The sequence below is a fragment of the Micropterus dolomieu genome, unplaced genomic scaffold, assembly GCF_021292245.1.
Source record: "Micropterus dolomieu isolate WLL.071019.BEF.003 ecotype Adirondacks unplaced genomic scaffold, ASM2129224v1 contig_13489, whole genome shotgun sequence".
Lineage (NCBI taxonomy): Eukaryota > Metazoa > Chordata > Actinopteri > Centrarchiformes > Centrarchidae > Micropterus > Micropterus dolomieu.
Genome location: NW_025742475.1, coordinates 1 through 15,714, shown reverse-complemented (window position 1 = coordinate 15,714; position 15,714 = coordinate 1). Strand labels below are relative to the sequence as shown.

At 42.0% G+C, this 15,714-nt stretch overlaps 1 protein-coding gene across 1 annotated transcript; it reads right to left on the bottom strand.

Annotated features, from left to right (window-relative positions):
- Positions 1 to 444: 444 nt before the first annotated feature.
- LOC123966468 (trace amine-associated receptor 8a-like) lies at positions 445 to 1,556 on the bottom strand. The gene is made up of 2 exons (XM_046042625.1): positions 1,396 to 1,556; positions 445 to 1,258 (listed from the first exon to the last, which is right to left on the bottom strand). Exons 1-2 carry the CDS (start codon positions 1,554 to 1,556, stop codon positions 445 to 447), a joined length of 975 nt encoding a protein of 324 aa, XP_045898581.1.
- Between the last annotated feature and the right edge of the window lie 14,158 nt (positions 1,557 to 15,714).

Genomic DNA, 15,714 nt, shown 5'->3' with positions numbered 1-15,714 from the left:
CTAATTATTCAGATTATTCATTCTTGTGGTTAGTTATTGATCTAAATTATAAAATGTCATATACAAATTTGTGTATATTCATTTGAGTTTATAGATATTTGTAACACTTTTTATTCAAAATGAAAAGTGTCTGTAGCACAAAGTATGGATAATTGTCAAGTGGATCTAAAATTTACATGTTGTAGGTAACAGTCATTTTGTACATGAATGCTGTTCCAATTTCTCCTCGCACAGACTAGTCCCACATCCTCTGTCACATTTGGGGGTTATAGGGGTTAGGTACAAAAATGGTTTAGTTTTCTACCTACTGGTTAATACATAAATATACTGTGTATAAACTTTTTAAAGACAGAGAAGAAATAAATTTCTCTTCCACTTTTGGATTTTGAATTCATTGAAAACTTGTAGAGCCGATCTTATTTCAATCACACCACAGTCTCTCTACTATATTTTAGCTTCACAGGAGCCAGCCTGCAGAATCTGAAGAGTAACAATGAGTTTAACTGATTTTCTAAACCAGGGGTAGAACATGGCATAAATCACAGGGTTTAGACACGAGTTAAAATAACACAGATATATCACAAAGTTTACAGATGAGATATTAATTAAGCTGCCCCCTGCAAGAGTCACACCATAATATGGGAATAAACATATTAGAAACACAACTACAAGAACACCAAGAGTCCTGGCTGCTTTCAGCTCAGATTTCTTCGCTGTTAGAGTCACTGAACATTGGAGTGTGACAGCTGTAATGTGAGAGCGCATGGCACGAGCCTGAGACACAGCCACTACAAATACTCTCATATACAGAACTATGATGATAGAAACTGGAACAATAAAGGTCATGACAAGGTTAACTGCTTCAGCAATGGGGTCAACAACAACCACACACTCTCCGTAGCAGGAATTATACCTGCCTGGTTGAGTCAGGTCATCTTTTACAAAGAAACTGCTGTAGAAAACAGAACAGAACCAACACAAACAAACACAGAGTTTAACTCTTTTCTCAGTGATTCTGGTGTTATAATGCAGAGGGTCACAAATAGCAACATATCGGTCAACTGATATGAGCACCATGTCTCCTATTGAGGCAAAGGGAATAATGTACGATACATAAATATACAGAGAACACATGAGGTCACTAAGAAACCAGCAGACTGTTTTTCGGAGGAAATCTCCCGGCATCAGCAGGAGGCCCACGAGAAAGTCTGAGACAGCCAGAGAGAGGAGGAGGATGTTTGTGGGTGTGTGGAGCTGCCTGGAGGGAAAGAGGAAAGCATAATTTACATACAGTATCCAAGATTTGTCAATAAATAGAAACAATACTAGCCTAAAGTACATTTATCATATCTAAAACTTCATAAGTGAAGGCTCTGCTGAGAAATTGATCTCTGCCTGAAGTGGGAGACTGAGATGATGACAAGCAGGTTGAGAGCCACAGTGAGCAGAGAGATGGACGACAAAAATACAGCTTCGGACCAAGGAAGTGTCGGCTTCCTGCAGGAGGCGTTGAGGAGTTGTGGAAAGCAGAGCTCTGCTCCGTCATCAACCTCCATCAGACAGTGAGAGGAGGAAAGGAGGAGCTGCAGCTCTGGCAGCTCCTGACCAGAACGTTTGATCATACATTTGATTTATCTCTTTCTGACATTCAGTTTGTCCCTCCTCTCCTCTAACTCTCAGTCTCTGTTGGACACTGATGTCCCTCCTCTCTTCTTCTTCATATCACACCATCATCATCTTCATTGCTTTCTCTTCAATCTTATCTGTGTTTGAATCCCCTTTTGTTGACAATCTACTAGGGTAGCTTGGTTATTATCAAAAATCAAAGATTGGTGGTAAATATTAATAAAGTTATTAATACCACTAAAATGTTAACTAAAGATGAATATTCAAGGGGCACCACCATTGGATAGGATAACTATATGTGTGAAAACTGTCTCAAAAAGGGATTTATTCACTTAGAAAGGCCAGTATTTAAAATCTGAGCACTGATCGTCACAACCAGCTGTTTTACAACACATACTCAAATAACAATAGGTGACTGCCCTTTAAAGGTACAATAAGGTTTATTTAACTGTCGCACTGATCAAAAATAAATAACTTCAGCCAATGAACCACTCGCAATCAAAGCATCCAACAATTAGCAAAAATGTGGTGCAGGTGTGCGTGTGATTGTGTATGTGTGTGAAGGGGTAATAGAGGGGGGCCATGTGGTCTGCACCAAAGTGGCGATCAGACCTGTAAGGTTTAAACAAAAGGGTAGGAAACAAAATGAAGGACGCACTCTACCTGTCCTCTCTAAGAAGTCATGAAACACAACTGATTTAGGCTACCACACTGTTTATGGGTTGCAGATGTGTATGTTTGCATTTCCGCATATGGCATATATGTGTGTGTGTGTGTAAAGGTTGATAAACGAAGAGAAAGGTGGAAAAGGAATACAAAGCAATGGTCCATAAAATCGTAATTGCCACGGCACGACACAATAATTGTCCCTTTATCACACAGGAACCCAGCAGCGAACTTGTGTTCAGTAGCTGTGTTACTGGACTTCTGTTTGATATAGAGCAATTCAGTCAAGACAACTTTCATCAAAGAAACTAATATTTGCTTTCAGTAAGTTATGTTTGGCAGTATGGCTCTGTTCTGGGATATCCATGCCCTCCTACACACCTATGTGGAAAGCCGGAGGCAGAAATCAACAGCAAAGACCCCAAAAATGACCACATTGGCAAACTTCCATGGCACTTCCATGTATGTATGCATGGAAGTTAGCAGGAGGACCCAGCAGAGCACATTGTAAAGCCAGTTAGACTTAATGACATGCAGTCAGGCCATTTGAAATCATAAGAATTTGCTAGTTTGAGTTAACATAGCTAGTAAGTTATTAAGGGAACCCTGCCGTTAATGTAACGTTGATTAATGAGCCAGCAGATATGGGGCACTCATGGCATTGAGGATGGCTTGAGCGTTGGGCCATGGTAATAATCTTATTCTTGATCCAAAAATGTGTTCAGCCAACACAAAAACAGTTTGTTTCTAATCCAGGAAGTGAATACCTTCACCTCGGGAAAATAACGTTCAACGTTCACGTACTTCACCTTCTGCAGTCGCAATTTGAAAATGAAAATAAAGCCAGCAGAACCACATCATTGGAAGAGAAACCGTCTTTCCAAAATAGACTCTCTGCACTCCACGGATACAGCTTAAGATTATTTAGAGGAAAACCACTTACAAAACTGGCAACAAAGGCGACTCCATCCATCGTCAACATCTTATCCAGAGTACAGGTGTTGGGCCTCGTATCCATGATAATAAAAATGGGCCTTCAGGTCACTGAGGAGCCTGTCATGCAAGTCTGTAGACAGTGGACAAGCTAGAGAACATTGAATGGGCCTTGCGACGTCCTCGACCTGTTGGAGTCCCAAAAGCCTGAGTTTAGAGTTATCTCAGACAAAGGACTGTAAAACAGGCGCCAAAGCCCGTTTCACACCTAGGCACGAAATGGTGACTCTGACCTAAAAGCAGAGCCACTATTGGCTGCGCTTGCATGTTGCCCTGGTCAGTTAATCCACACCCACCTGTGAACTCTTAACTTTTATAACCAAACCAAATGTTTGTATTGACTGAATCTTTCAGGGGGCAGAGTAATCCCAGGAAGTACATTTTGTCAACGGCGGTATAAAACCGAACACCTCCAAACCCTTGTTGCCATTCCCAGTTCTTCACGGGATTTTAAGGAGGTAAATCAAACCCTGTATTTCCACAGCTGCTTGAGCGGTGATAGGAGACAACTTTCTCAGCGCTGAACTTTCTTTGTCCTGAATACAGACTTCACTTGCTGGACGGATCCCTAAAGAAATTGTTACAGAAGAGAATGTTTCCTTCCTGCAGAAGAAGACAAATAAAAGGCAAAAAATGTATAAGGCATCAGAGATGTTTCTTACAAGTTAGTTACACTGAAATTCTAAAAAATTATGTATTTCTCACATTCCCACACAAAGTGTCAATAAAATATTTTTGAGAAAACAAAATGGTAGGATTCACTGTAAAACTGTCTTAGTAGGAATACAAAAATTGAGAAATGAGAACATTTGATGTTTGATGGATAGTTCAAACAATGAATTAGAAACACAAAGAAAAAATATAAAAAAATATGAAGGACTAGATTTGTAAAAACCTATATCATCTGTACAATAAGGCTGACCTACATGTGTTGGGCAAGTTAAAAAAAAATGTAGAATGATCTCAGGAAAACACTTAATACAGGAGTTAAAATAGCCTACATGCATGGTATGGTCATAATACCCTGGGGGCTAGAATTGGTCATTTACCCATTTGTTGGAAAGAAAACAGTAACTAAAATGATGCAATATGCATAATAAAACCTGCATACAAAACCACAAAAATAACATTAGAAAGAAAAAAAAGAAACAAGAATTAAAAACATGAATAGCATTTGCTGAAAAAATAAAGAAAGAACTAAAACAAATATACCAACAGATCATCTTTGTAATTCATGTAATTCAAAAACAGGAATACTCCAGAAACATAGTCATTGTCTTCTCTTTGATTACATGGTTTATTTGTAGTTATTATGAATCCCTCTTCTTCTGTCCTCTTCCTCCTGCGCCAATGTCATCTCCCCTCTGCATCCTCTTCCTGCATCTTCACTGGTTATTTTTCCTTCCTTGTGTGAAACAGTCCGTGCAGAAAATCAGCGTAAATGACATCAGTTCGACTGGTGAGTGCAAATGAATCAATAATCTGTGTGGGTGTTGTGGTTATAAGTACTATTGGAGTTTGTTTGTTGAGAGCTCCTAGATTTGTAGGAAAACGTCTTGCTGGGCTAGTGACCAGAGTTGAAGTACTCTAAAACGTGCTGACCAGGACAATGGTGAACACTACAGCCGTTGTCTTGCAGCAGAATTTTTCCATCCATCATCCATCTCCATCTCTCAGGTTGTCTCGTGTTGGGATGTATGGGTTCACATGTTTCTCTCAACTCTTCTGGGAGGGGACTTCCAATTGAAGTTATCCGTATCACCTGAGGTGATCTTGAATGTCTGGTGATGGTCTCACTGCTTTCTCTGCCTGTCTGGATGTTGTGGATAAAAAAAAACTCTAGACTCTTAGGAGACAATAAACCTTTGGAAGAAAATTGTTACTCATTCCTATAAGGACTCTAATGCTTATGTGTGAGTGGTCATTAGTTCATTAGTAGAATGCAAAATTAGTTTCAACAATTTTCAAAACAAAATTTTCAACACACCACTCAGAAAGAATTAGAAACCCCCCAAAAAACCTTGGTGCGCACCATAATATTTATAATATTTCCCCTCCCTCCTTTTGATACATGATTAAGAACCATGTATCAATGTATCTTGTTCCTTGTTTTGATACATGGTTAAGAACCATGTATCAAAGCTAGGAGACATCTTTAAAGGGACAAAAATACAGTAGAAAGCATCTGCAGTTTGGATAAAGCAGGGCAGCATCACTGAGTCCTTATAAACCTGTATGGGCCCATCATTTGCATACAGAAGTAGAAGGCAGGTGAGAAAAGAATGCAAACAATAGATTGGCTTGAAAACCTTTGTGGGCACTGTGCAGGACCTGTAGAAGATAAAAGACCATTTAATGCATGCTGGATGTGCTGTCTTGTTCCTAGAGGTGACAAAGAAAACACAGAAACACATGCTAAATCAAGTCACATAGCTGCCCCACCGACTCCATCTACAAAACGAAAAACAGAGTTAAAGTTAGGAAGATACAAATATTTAGCTGAGTCAAGCAGTCTGAAACAAAAAAGAAAAAGAGCTGGACAGAATCCTGCTTCAAGTCATTAAAGTCAGTCAAAAGGTCAGTCAAAATGCTTTTAAGTCAGTGAAAAATGTGTCTGCCCAGTTCAAAATCAAAAAATCAAATCAGTCAATGGCCAGCTGTTTCCCCATGTCTGGGGTGGAGATCTCCACAAAACGAAAAATTATAATCCATGAATGGCACTAGCCTGCTAGAGCCACCAGAATTTAGTATTGTGGTCCTGGATTTACTGTACCCGATTTGTGATCCACATTAAAAACGCAACACTTTTGGAATAAAACCCATCTTATCATTTGAAAAACCCTTGTAACAGTCACTTTGACAATTCCCCTGGTTTGGGAGAAACAGACAAATATAAAATTGGAACCACAACCCATTGCCAAATGTGGAAACATAAAACAATCTTCAGTCAGGATGAAAACAGGAATGCTAAAACGTGCATTTTGCTGAATCAATCACAGAAAATCAACATTGGCTGTTAGACCCCATGACATTAGCTTTACCACAAAAGGTCATTTATTTATTCCCCTTAGACCTCAGAAAATATACCACCCCCCTTGTCTCTACAGGCAGAATGGAGGAGTAGCATGGTATCAGAAGAACATTTCACAACTGGCATTTTCTTTTCTTAAAAATAAATGTATGTAAGGCCTCCACTGGACTCTGCGTTGTGTTTTGGTAGGTGTTGTGTGGTGTCATTTGGAGGGAAGGAGGCACCACACGCTGGATTCGGGATTGTGGTTGAGACTTTCACTGCTCTTTACTGTTCCACTGCAACAATCCTCTCTCTCTCTGGTACACAGCCAATACCTTACAGGGCACGGAACATAAACATATCAAGCATTTATCTTCTTGCAAAAATAAATTAATCTCTTACTTAAATAATATTCTAGTACCAAAAATAAAGAGAAATTAAATAAAGGTTAATGTACAGTAAAATGAAATACATCTCTAAAAAGAGCTTAATATAAAACACAAACTCTAAACGCAAGGTACAGAAAACAGCAAATGCCCCATCATACATTTATTTTACTCAGATTAAATCACCTAATGGCTTACGGCACACTTGTCAGGTTACCCAAGAGTCAGTTAACTGTAGGCTATAGCAGCATTTACCAAGTCTCACAAACGGCATTAAACACACATAATAATCACTCAAACTCATGCCGCAATGTAGTTTAGAATGTAAACAAGCAGTATCAACTCACAATTTAAATGGATGAGTGGTTTTAGTGCTGATATTTAAAGATTCAGATTGCTACTAACGCTGCTTACCTTACAGGGCACGGAACATAAACATAAAGAAACACGGTGGCCCTGCCGGAATGTAATTTAAAACTACGGTGTCCTGCAAGGTACAAACTGCACGAACTGCTGGACGTACTGAGAAATAGACAGCGCGACAGGGACACCTAGGGGCTTATACAGGCAGCTGCCTTACATCTACATGTAAATAGGTTTGATGGCTGTTTCAAAATGTGTCAGGAATGAAAAATATATGTTCTAGGAGCATTATGGAGCACTTTAGATTTGATCAATGAGCCTTCTGCTCCTGAAATCAGACTAGGGTCTTTATGTAAATACTGGTTTATCACTCTCATCAGTGGTGTATTGTGAATATGCTGCTCACTGCTCTGACCTGCCTCCGCTACATTCTACGTCTTTTGCTGACTGGAAACCCTGGAGACTGGACAGTGAGGCTCCAGGTGATGTGTGTGACCAGGATTCGTCTGGACTTTGTGCTGAACTCACGTGTGGGTTACAGTCGTGATATGTGCCCATAACCTCCACATCTGTTGCACTTCATTCTGTGTCGATTTGCGTTGTTGTGTCTGTGGTGTGTTCTCCAGCTTTTCTTTCCTCTGTTGCCGCGTCCTCCATTATCATTCAACTGTTCCAGTGGTGTGACCCATTTCTCACCATCAGTCTTTGTATTAGGTAGTTCTTCTGCAAACAGTTCTGACTTCTCAGTGGGCGTGTTCCTGCCCTCCTGTCGGTCTGGGCTGGGGATTTGGAGGTGTCACTGTCAGCAGTAGGTGTGCGTCTCTTCCTTTACCGTTTCACCTTAGCCAGGAACTAAAAACTTCTTAGGACAGTTAATTTGAGTCTTTTTCCCATTTTGTCCTTTCCCAGCTACTGGTGTGTGAAATGGGGAAACAGTCCTCAGGCCATGGCACAATGTGTGTTCCCTCCCCCGTCTGTCAGTTCTTTCCTGGGGTTTCTCAGTCAAAAGGGCAGTACTTGCCATATGTGTCTCTAATGACAAAAGGATTAGTGGCTTGGAGACAACGTATGGAGGTGGCAACATCTGATCTGGCCTTTTGTGTATCTCTTTCTTCTCATCATTTAAAACTGCCTTCCTTATCTGTTGTTTTACCCTTAACCCTGCCACTTATTTTGCTTCTCTCAAATGTGCTTCTTTTTCCCATTTCTCAAAAGCTTGCCAATCAATCTTTTTCTTTCCTATTTTCTTTGCTTTCTCTGTCAACATAATTCTACATCTCCCTAAACAATCTGTACTCAGTGTGCCTAGGATAGAAGAAATGCCTTCAGTTACATCATGCCAAAGTGAAACATCAACAACCACACTTTTCCCCCATTTTTTTTACCATTAATTTAGCTGGACCTGAAAGAGTGTCTTGGCCTGACCATTAACACCTGCACTGCCCTGACTTCTCACTGAAACGCCCGTGTACAGGCTTGGGAGATTCACTCACAAAGTCAGCTGGCCAGGCTCTTCTTGGACAGGGTTTTACTGACTGCAGCTACAGCTGACCAGTGCATCAAATGGGGGCTGTGTGCTCTACATAGGACGTTAGCCTAGCACACATGAACACAACAGATGCACTCTCACCTCCCTGCACCCTAAGTGGGGTAGGGGGGTAGAAAGCATCCAGATTTATTGTCCTGGACCTGAACATGCTCATTATGTTCTTAAGAACAAAGGAGGTTTGTTGTCTCAATCTGGCTGCACTGTGGACACCAAGAACCAGCATGCAGCTGGGGTGAACCGACAGGCACACAGCTCACTCACCTTCTTAGCAGAGGTGAGAGCAAGGCGCAGGACTGTTCAAGAGATAGTATTTTCAATGAGGACTGCTCCAGGGGCTCATAAGGTGCAGATATTAGAGCCACCAACACAAGCAGCATGTCCTACTGAGGCGCCGAGAGACACGACACCAGTCGCTGTCTTCGCACACCCTGCAGAAAGCGCATCACGAGGGAGTGGGTGAAGACTGTTCTGTCAGCAAACCCCCTGTGACAGAGAGATAGCTGCAGCGCGACAGCCCCTTCTCCATCAGACCTTGCAGGAAAGAGAAAACGGATCCCACCAAACAGGTAGGCAGATCCGTCTCCCTCTCAATGCATCAACGCTGAAAGCCCAACCACTTAGCTTTACAGCAAGACGTGGTGTTGACTGCCCGCCGCTTGGATGTTCTGTGCGACCTCAGCGGCTAGACCAGCCTGAGTCTGCCTCTCCACAATTTTAGGAGAAAAACCTGGAGAGGCTGGTCCAGCACCAGCATTGTGCATATGAAGCCTCACCCTTGTGACAGAGCCTCCCAGACCATAGGTACAGGCCAAGGCCCTGTCACTGTAGGGTGCATCACTTCTACCAGAATGACGAACGACCGTTCCTGCCTCACCTAACTGGAGGGATGAGATGGGGTGGGGGGGAATGAAAACAGCAGCCCTTCTGACAATGGTGCGTGTGTAACGCGTCCATCCCCAAGGGTGGGCTGTCCTGTGTCTGAATTGAGAACCACAACGGGCAGTGGGTGTTGGCAAACAGATCCACCTCGGCTCTCCCAAAGCGAGCTCAGATCTGCTGAACCACATTGTTGTGCAGTCTCCACTCGGTTGGGAGCCAGCCCTCGACATGAGGTCAGCCACCGCCGTTCTCCAAGCCTGGTACGTGAAGGGCTTTCAGAGACAGCTGGTGTTCTCACGTCTATAGGTTCCCTGCCAGCGCCAACAGAGTCGTGGATTGGACTTGGCACCATATGTTGATGTACGCGCTGGAGGAAATGCACCACCAAACTAGAAACACAACCTGGAGTGGATTGTGGATGTGTGGTGTGTGGCCCCCTCGGCTCTCCTCGGGGAGCCACAACACTCAGTGCACTCCCCTGGCAGGTCCCTCCCCATCCAGTGAGAGACTCATCTATGAAGACAGACATGGATGAAGACTGCTGGGACAGTTAGAGACCCCCAGAATCGCAGGTCCTCCTGCACTAGAGTTGAAAGGGGGGCGGGGGGTCACCATGCATCACCTGTGCCTCTTGAGGTCCAGATGCAGGCTGGCAACCCAACATTGTAGCCGTCGCATGTGCAGCAAGCAAGAGGGACCACCTGATGGATTACTGCCCTGAGGCCCAACAGCAGCATCACTGACAGCGCTGCCGCAGCTGTCCCCTGCTGCAGCCTATGGACCACCAAGCGACACGCACAGATACGCTCTTGGAGTGTTGCCGTTGAGCACAATTCCCAGATACACAACTAGAGTGATCTCCACACAACTGGGCTGTGGCAGAAGCCTAGAAATTCCCTGTTACTGTGTCACCTCGACATGAAATAGGCGTCTTTCAGGTCGATGGCGGTAAACCAGTTGCCGGGCTGCACTGACTCCAGCATTTTCTTGATCATCAGCATGTGGAAACGTCCTCTTGTCCATTATGCTGCTTCAGGTGGCAGAGATCCAGAATGGCTCAGAAGTGTCTCGTCTTTTTGGGGACCAAAAGTACATGGTGCAAGACCTCTGTGCATGACCTGCGCAGAGATGCTCTAAGACAGCCTGCTTCAGCAGAAGTTGCTGGATCTCGGCGGCCAGGAAGTCCACTTCCTCTTGAGAGAATAGACTGGCTTCCATTATGTCCTGGAAAACTGGTGGTATGTAGCAGAACTGCAGAGAGTAGCCTCGTCTCAGAATGCTGTCCACCCAGCTTGTCAGCATGCAGCGGCGTCGCCATTCTGCATGAAAATGTGTACACGTGAACAACGCATCTTCGGCAAACTTTCCACCCCACCCTTTCCATAAATGGAAGTGTTCTGCCCTTCAGGCATTTAAGTTTAATTTTCATGCATTTAGTTTGGTACAACTTAAGTTTCATATGCTTTTATTTTGACATCCGTAAATTCGGCTGAAACAGAAAGTAGGAAGGAAAATCAATAGTTACCACGTTCGAAGCACGTAGAAACGGCAGACTGGTTAACAATGCAGACGTTCATTACACCAGAGAAAGGACGTCTTACCTGTTGATTCCTCAGCAGAAGCATCGCTTGTATGTATTTCATCTTTGTTCTAACTGAGTCAACTGATTAGTATGTTGTTTTTCATTTTGTAAAAACAAAGTGACATTGTTAAAGACTATGGATGATAATTGTAGCACAAGGAAAAGTTAGCATTACAAGATAGTTTAAAGTAATGTTCATGAAACTAGGTGGCTAACTAATTGCAGTATTTTTGTATTGTTATTCTTCTAGTTTCACTCTCAGTCTCCCTTTTGCTTATCAATGTGGATTCAGTACAATGTGAAGATTGAAAATAAATCTGCAAGAATTCAGGCATTCTTCACGTTCTTGAATATAAGAGAGTTTAGCTCACTGTCTAGTTGGAGTTACCACATCTCAGCGAGGACAGTACAGTGAAAAAGTGTAGTTCAGCTGGAGTTTCAGCGTCTTGAGAAGCAAGTAGGAAAGCAAGTTGAGAAAAAATGGAACTAGCAAAGACTGACAATGCATCTGTGAGCACACGAAAATCAAAGAGCTCTCACTCTTCGACATCTAGTGCAGCAATAAGCGCGCTTGCTAAAGCAGAGGCAGCAACGGCACGAGCAGCATTTGCTGAGAAAGAAGCGAAACTCAAGGTACAAAGAGCAGCGAAGGAAGCAGAGTTACAATTGGGGAAAGCAAAGCTGGAAGCTGAACTAAGCACACTTGCTCTCCAAAGAGAGGCAGCTGCAGCCATTGCCCAAGCTGAGGCATTAGAAGCCGCTGAGTTAGAACTAGAAGGCTCCATCAAGTCCAGTTCGTCCTCTCCAGAAGTTTTGCAAAATGAAGTTGCAACACACACTAAGGAATATGTAGAGGCACAAGCTAAACTTAATGTGTCACAGACCCAGGCATCCATCCACGCCGCATTACCTGAGGAAGCATTGTCAGAAGCAAGCTAAGTCACATGGCATCCTCCATCAAGGCACAACTCAGAGTTGCTGGAAGAGCTAGCAGTGGGTGAAACCCCTAACAGACCATCTGGGCATAACATAGCACCAAAGCAGCCATTGTGAGCAACCATGCTAAACTTAGGGACGTAACCCACATTAGTGCATGATTCAATGGAGGTCTTACAAGTCCGGAAAGACATGATGGACATTACACAATAACTGCTAGAGACCCTGGATGCCCCACTAAACCCACTCACTGCAGTCAGGCGGGTTCCTCTCTCGTTTTGCGAGGCGGACTGCCTTACTGAAGGAAAACAAATGGCAGAGTTTTAGCATACACTCAAAAACTCTTCCTAAGCTGAGAAAGGAAATGCAGATGTATAAGTCATCAGAGATGTTTCTCTGTCTCATGATTGGTCTATGTTAAAACTCTCACCTAAATGCCACAAGACGTTTATTGTAAATCAGCCTTTGATTAGAAACTAATGCTAATTTCTCACAAGTTAGTTACAGTGAAATTCAAAAAATCAGCAACTTATAATGTATTTCTCACACTACGCACGTTGTTTGTGTCCGGTACCACCCGCGGGGCCACGACTGCTTTGTTCCTATTACTGCATGAAAACGTATCAGTATTTTTATCAAACCAAGGAACACGGTTGCTGAACGCAAGTTCACTACCGTTCCTCTCATTGATAAAGTTGTAGCTGAGTGTTTTCAACAGTAATAAGGATTTTGGTGTTGGCTTCTTTCTGAGAACAGATACAATAGCACATTCTATCCAATCAAAAGCCAGCAAACACTGCTGAATGAATCATTCACTGCTGGTGGCTGTAGGATAGACTGGTTTATTGTATATAGTTTCTCTGTGCCTTTCTCTCCTCCTTCTGCTTACTAACCCCACATGCACACACCACGTGATCTCTGAAGCTAACTAGACCTGTGACCCACAGCAGGCTAGCATCAGAGGTCTCCAATTTTTTAGTTCAGGGGAGAGTGATTTTCCGCCATCTCGATTTTGAAATCACATGGTTTGAACCGCCATCTTGATTCCAAAATCATCTGGCCTCTGCCCGATTCTGTGGGTGGTCAGATCCATCCCCCTCTCTTAGTCTCTCCCCCTCCTTTGTCTCTCACTCACACACACACACACACACACTCACACACACACACACACACGCTTGCTAGATAGTTGTATGTTTTTGTATGATTTGTTTATTGGCTTCATTTCATTTTGCTTAGAATAGTTAATAGTGATTTACTCACTAAAGTTATTGATCATTGATCTATGCTTGAGTTGATTAAATCCTATTATAATTTTAAGAAGTCGTTGCCTGTGATTATTTGTTTATAATGTTGTAGTAAGAGTTGGTCACCACAGCCAGTGTACAGATTCACCCTTCTCTGTTTGCCCTCTATAGGTGGACAAACCTTCTTTTAGACTGATCATACTTGGCTCATATTTGGTTATTGGTCCCTGATTCCAGGGTGGTGCCCCGTATTTATTAATTATAATTAATAATTTTGAATATTAATAATTTTATTAATATCTCTAGAATATCTTTGATATTCAGCTAATAACCAAACCTGGCCATATATTAAGAAACCCCCAACTTGCGGGTCGCGGGAGGAGCCAATCGCAGCTGACATCGGGCTAAAGGTGGGGTACACCCTGGACAGGTCGCCAATCCATCGCCAACGGGTCAAATTTACCCGTGGCTGTTTTTTGATTGTATGTATCTTTGTTTCAATATAATATTCAAGCCCCCCAGTCTCTGACTTTTCCTAAAAGTGTGTTATGTAGCACCCCTTATTGTTAAAAAATGTCAATATAAAGCCAGATTTAAAAAATGGACATTTATACCTATAAGCGCCAGCGGGTAAAATTTACCCCTATAGAGAATACAGTCATTTTAGTGCAGTTCATGTCACGCATTTAGATAAACATTCTATGTTGCTATTGGCAACGCCTTTCCCACTACAGGCATTAAACTTGCTCAGCGCAGTGAGTGAAGGAGAGTCTGACGGTGGGGGCTGAGCGACGTGTCCTGGGTTGATTCTGCATCTGACGGGTCATTATCTGACAGCGATCCACTTGAATGAAGTAAACATGCATAAAAGCCGCTGCTCATAGGTTTTGTGTAGACTACATGGTCATCAAAACTAACTTTCCCTCTGATAGAGGTGTGTTCTGCGGTCCCTTGAGCGTGCGGCTTCCTCGTGTGCTTTTTGACCGGCTATAACTTTTCCAGTGAAAAGTAAAGTGAAATTGAAAGTGTAAATAGCTTCAAATAAATAGTTGCTACTATGTCAATTTCCAACATTTATTAAATCATTGCCATATCCAAAACAGTAGCAATGAGCTGGACAGTATAAACATTGGTATTCAGGCATTCAAGAAACCATGCCCTCAGCAAATAAAGTGCAGGTTAGTGGAACACTTTCACAGTACAGTTCTGTGTACATAATGTTACAAAATTTTAAAATTAAGTAACAATTTACAAACCAAATTCAAAATGAGCTGGATAGTGTTTATCAATAACATCTATTCATGCATTAAAAAAAGCATGACCTCAACTTATAAAGTGTAGGTTAGAAGAACACCTTCACAGTATATTTTACTGTGTGTACATACATAATATTAAAACATTTTAATATCAAGTTAACAGGCACTTGCTATTTTTCTAACAATTCACATGCCATATCCAAATAGTGGGCATGAGCTGGACAGTATAAACAATCAAGAACTTCTGTATTCATGTATTAAACAAAACATGACCTCAGCTTTTAAATAGTAGGTTAGTAAAACACCTTAAAAGGATAGTTCACTTCAAAATGAAAATTCTGTCATCATTTACTCACCCTCAAGTTGTTTTAAACCTGTATGAATTTCTTTCTTCTGCTGAACACAAGGAAGATATTTTTGAAGAATGTCAGTTCAGTCCAAACAGTTCACTGGACCCCATTGACTTCCATAGTCTTTTTATTTTTTTCTAATATGGAAGTCAATGGGTCCAGTTAACTGTTTGGTTACTGACATTCTTCAAACATCTTCCTTGTGTCCTGTAGAGGAAAGAAATTCATACAGGTTTAAAACAACTTGAGAGTGAGTAAATGATGACAGAATTTTCATTTTGAAGTGGACTATCCTTTTAACAGTACAGTGTGAACATAATATTGAAACATTTTAACACTAACATTACAGATCACAAGCATGACCATCTGACCTCAACTTGGCATAATACCTTCACAGCGTGTGTGAATATTTTGAAACATCTTTAGTCAAACATCTCAAAGATCTCACCTACTGACCAGTTTTTAAAATGCAGCTTCACAGCAGGTCTATTTTGTGTGTATAAAATATAATTACTTGTTCACACCAGGAAGTATGACCTGTGCACAGTATAAAACATGACAAGGATAAACCATTACAACACCCTGAATGTCCAATTATGTCCAATATAACATTGGACATAACACCCATTATGTCCAATGTATAATGATGTTGAACAGACAAAGAAAACAGCTGTTCACAAGTGCAGTGACAGTCATTTCTGAGTGCCTAGGCAAGGAGTTTGTTTTTCAGGGTCATGAACTTGGGGCTTGGTTTTGGGCGCAGTGTGTCAAGTCCCACGAAAAGTCTTTGAAACACCTCAAATGTTTTGGAAAGCTTGGATGGATACTCAAGATTAAGTGCATATGTCAACCCAAGCAGGAAGCAGCATGC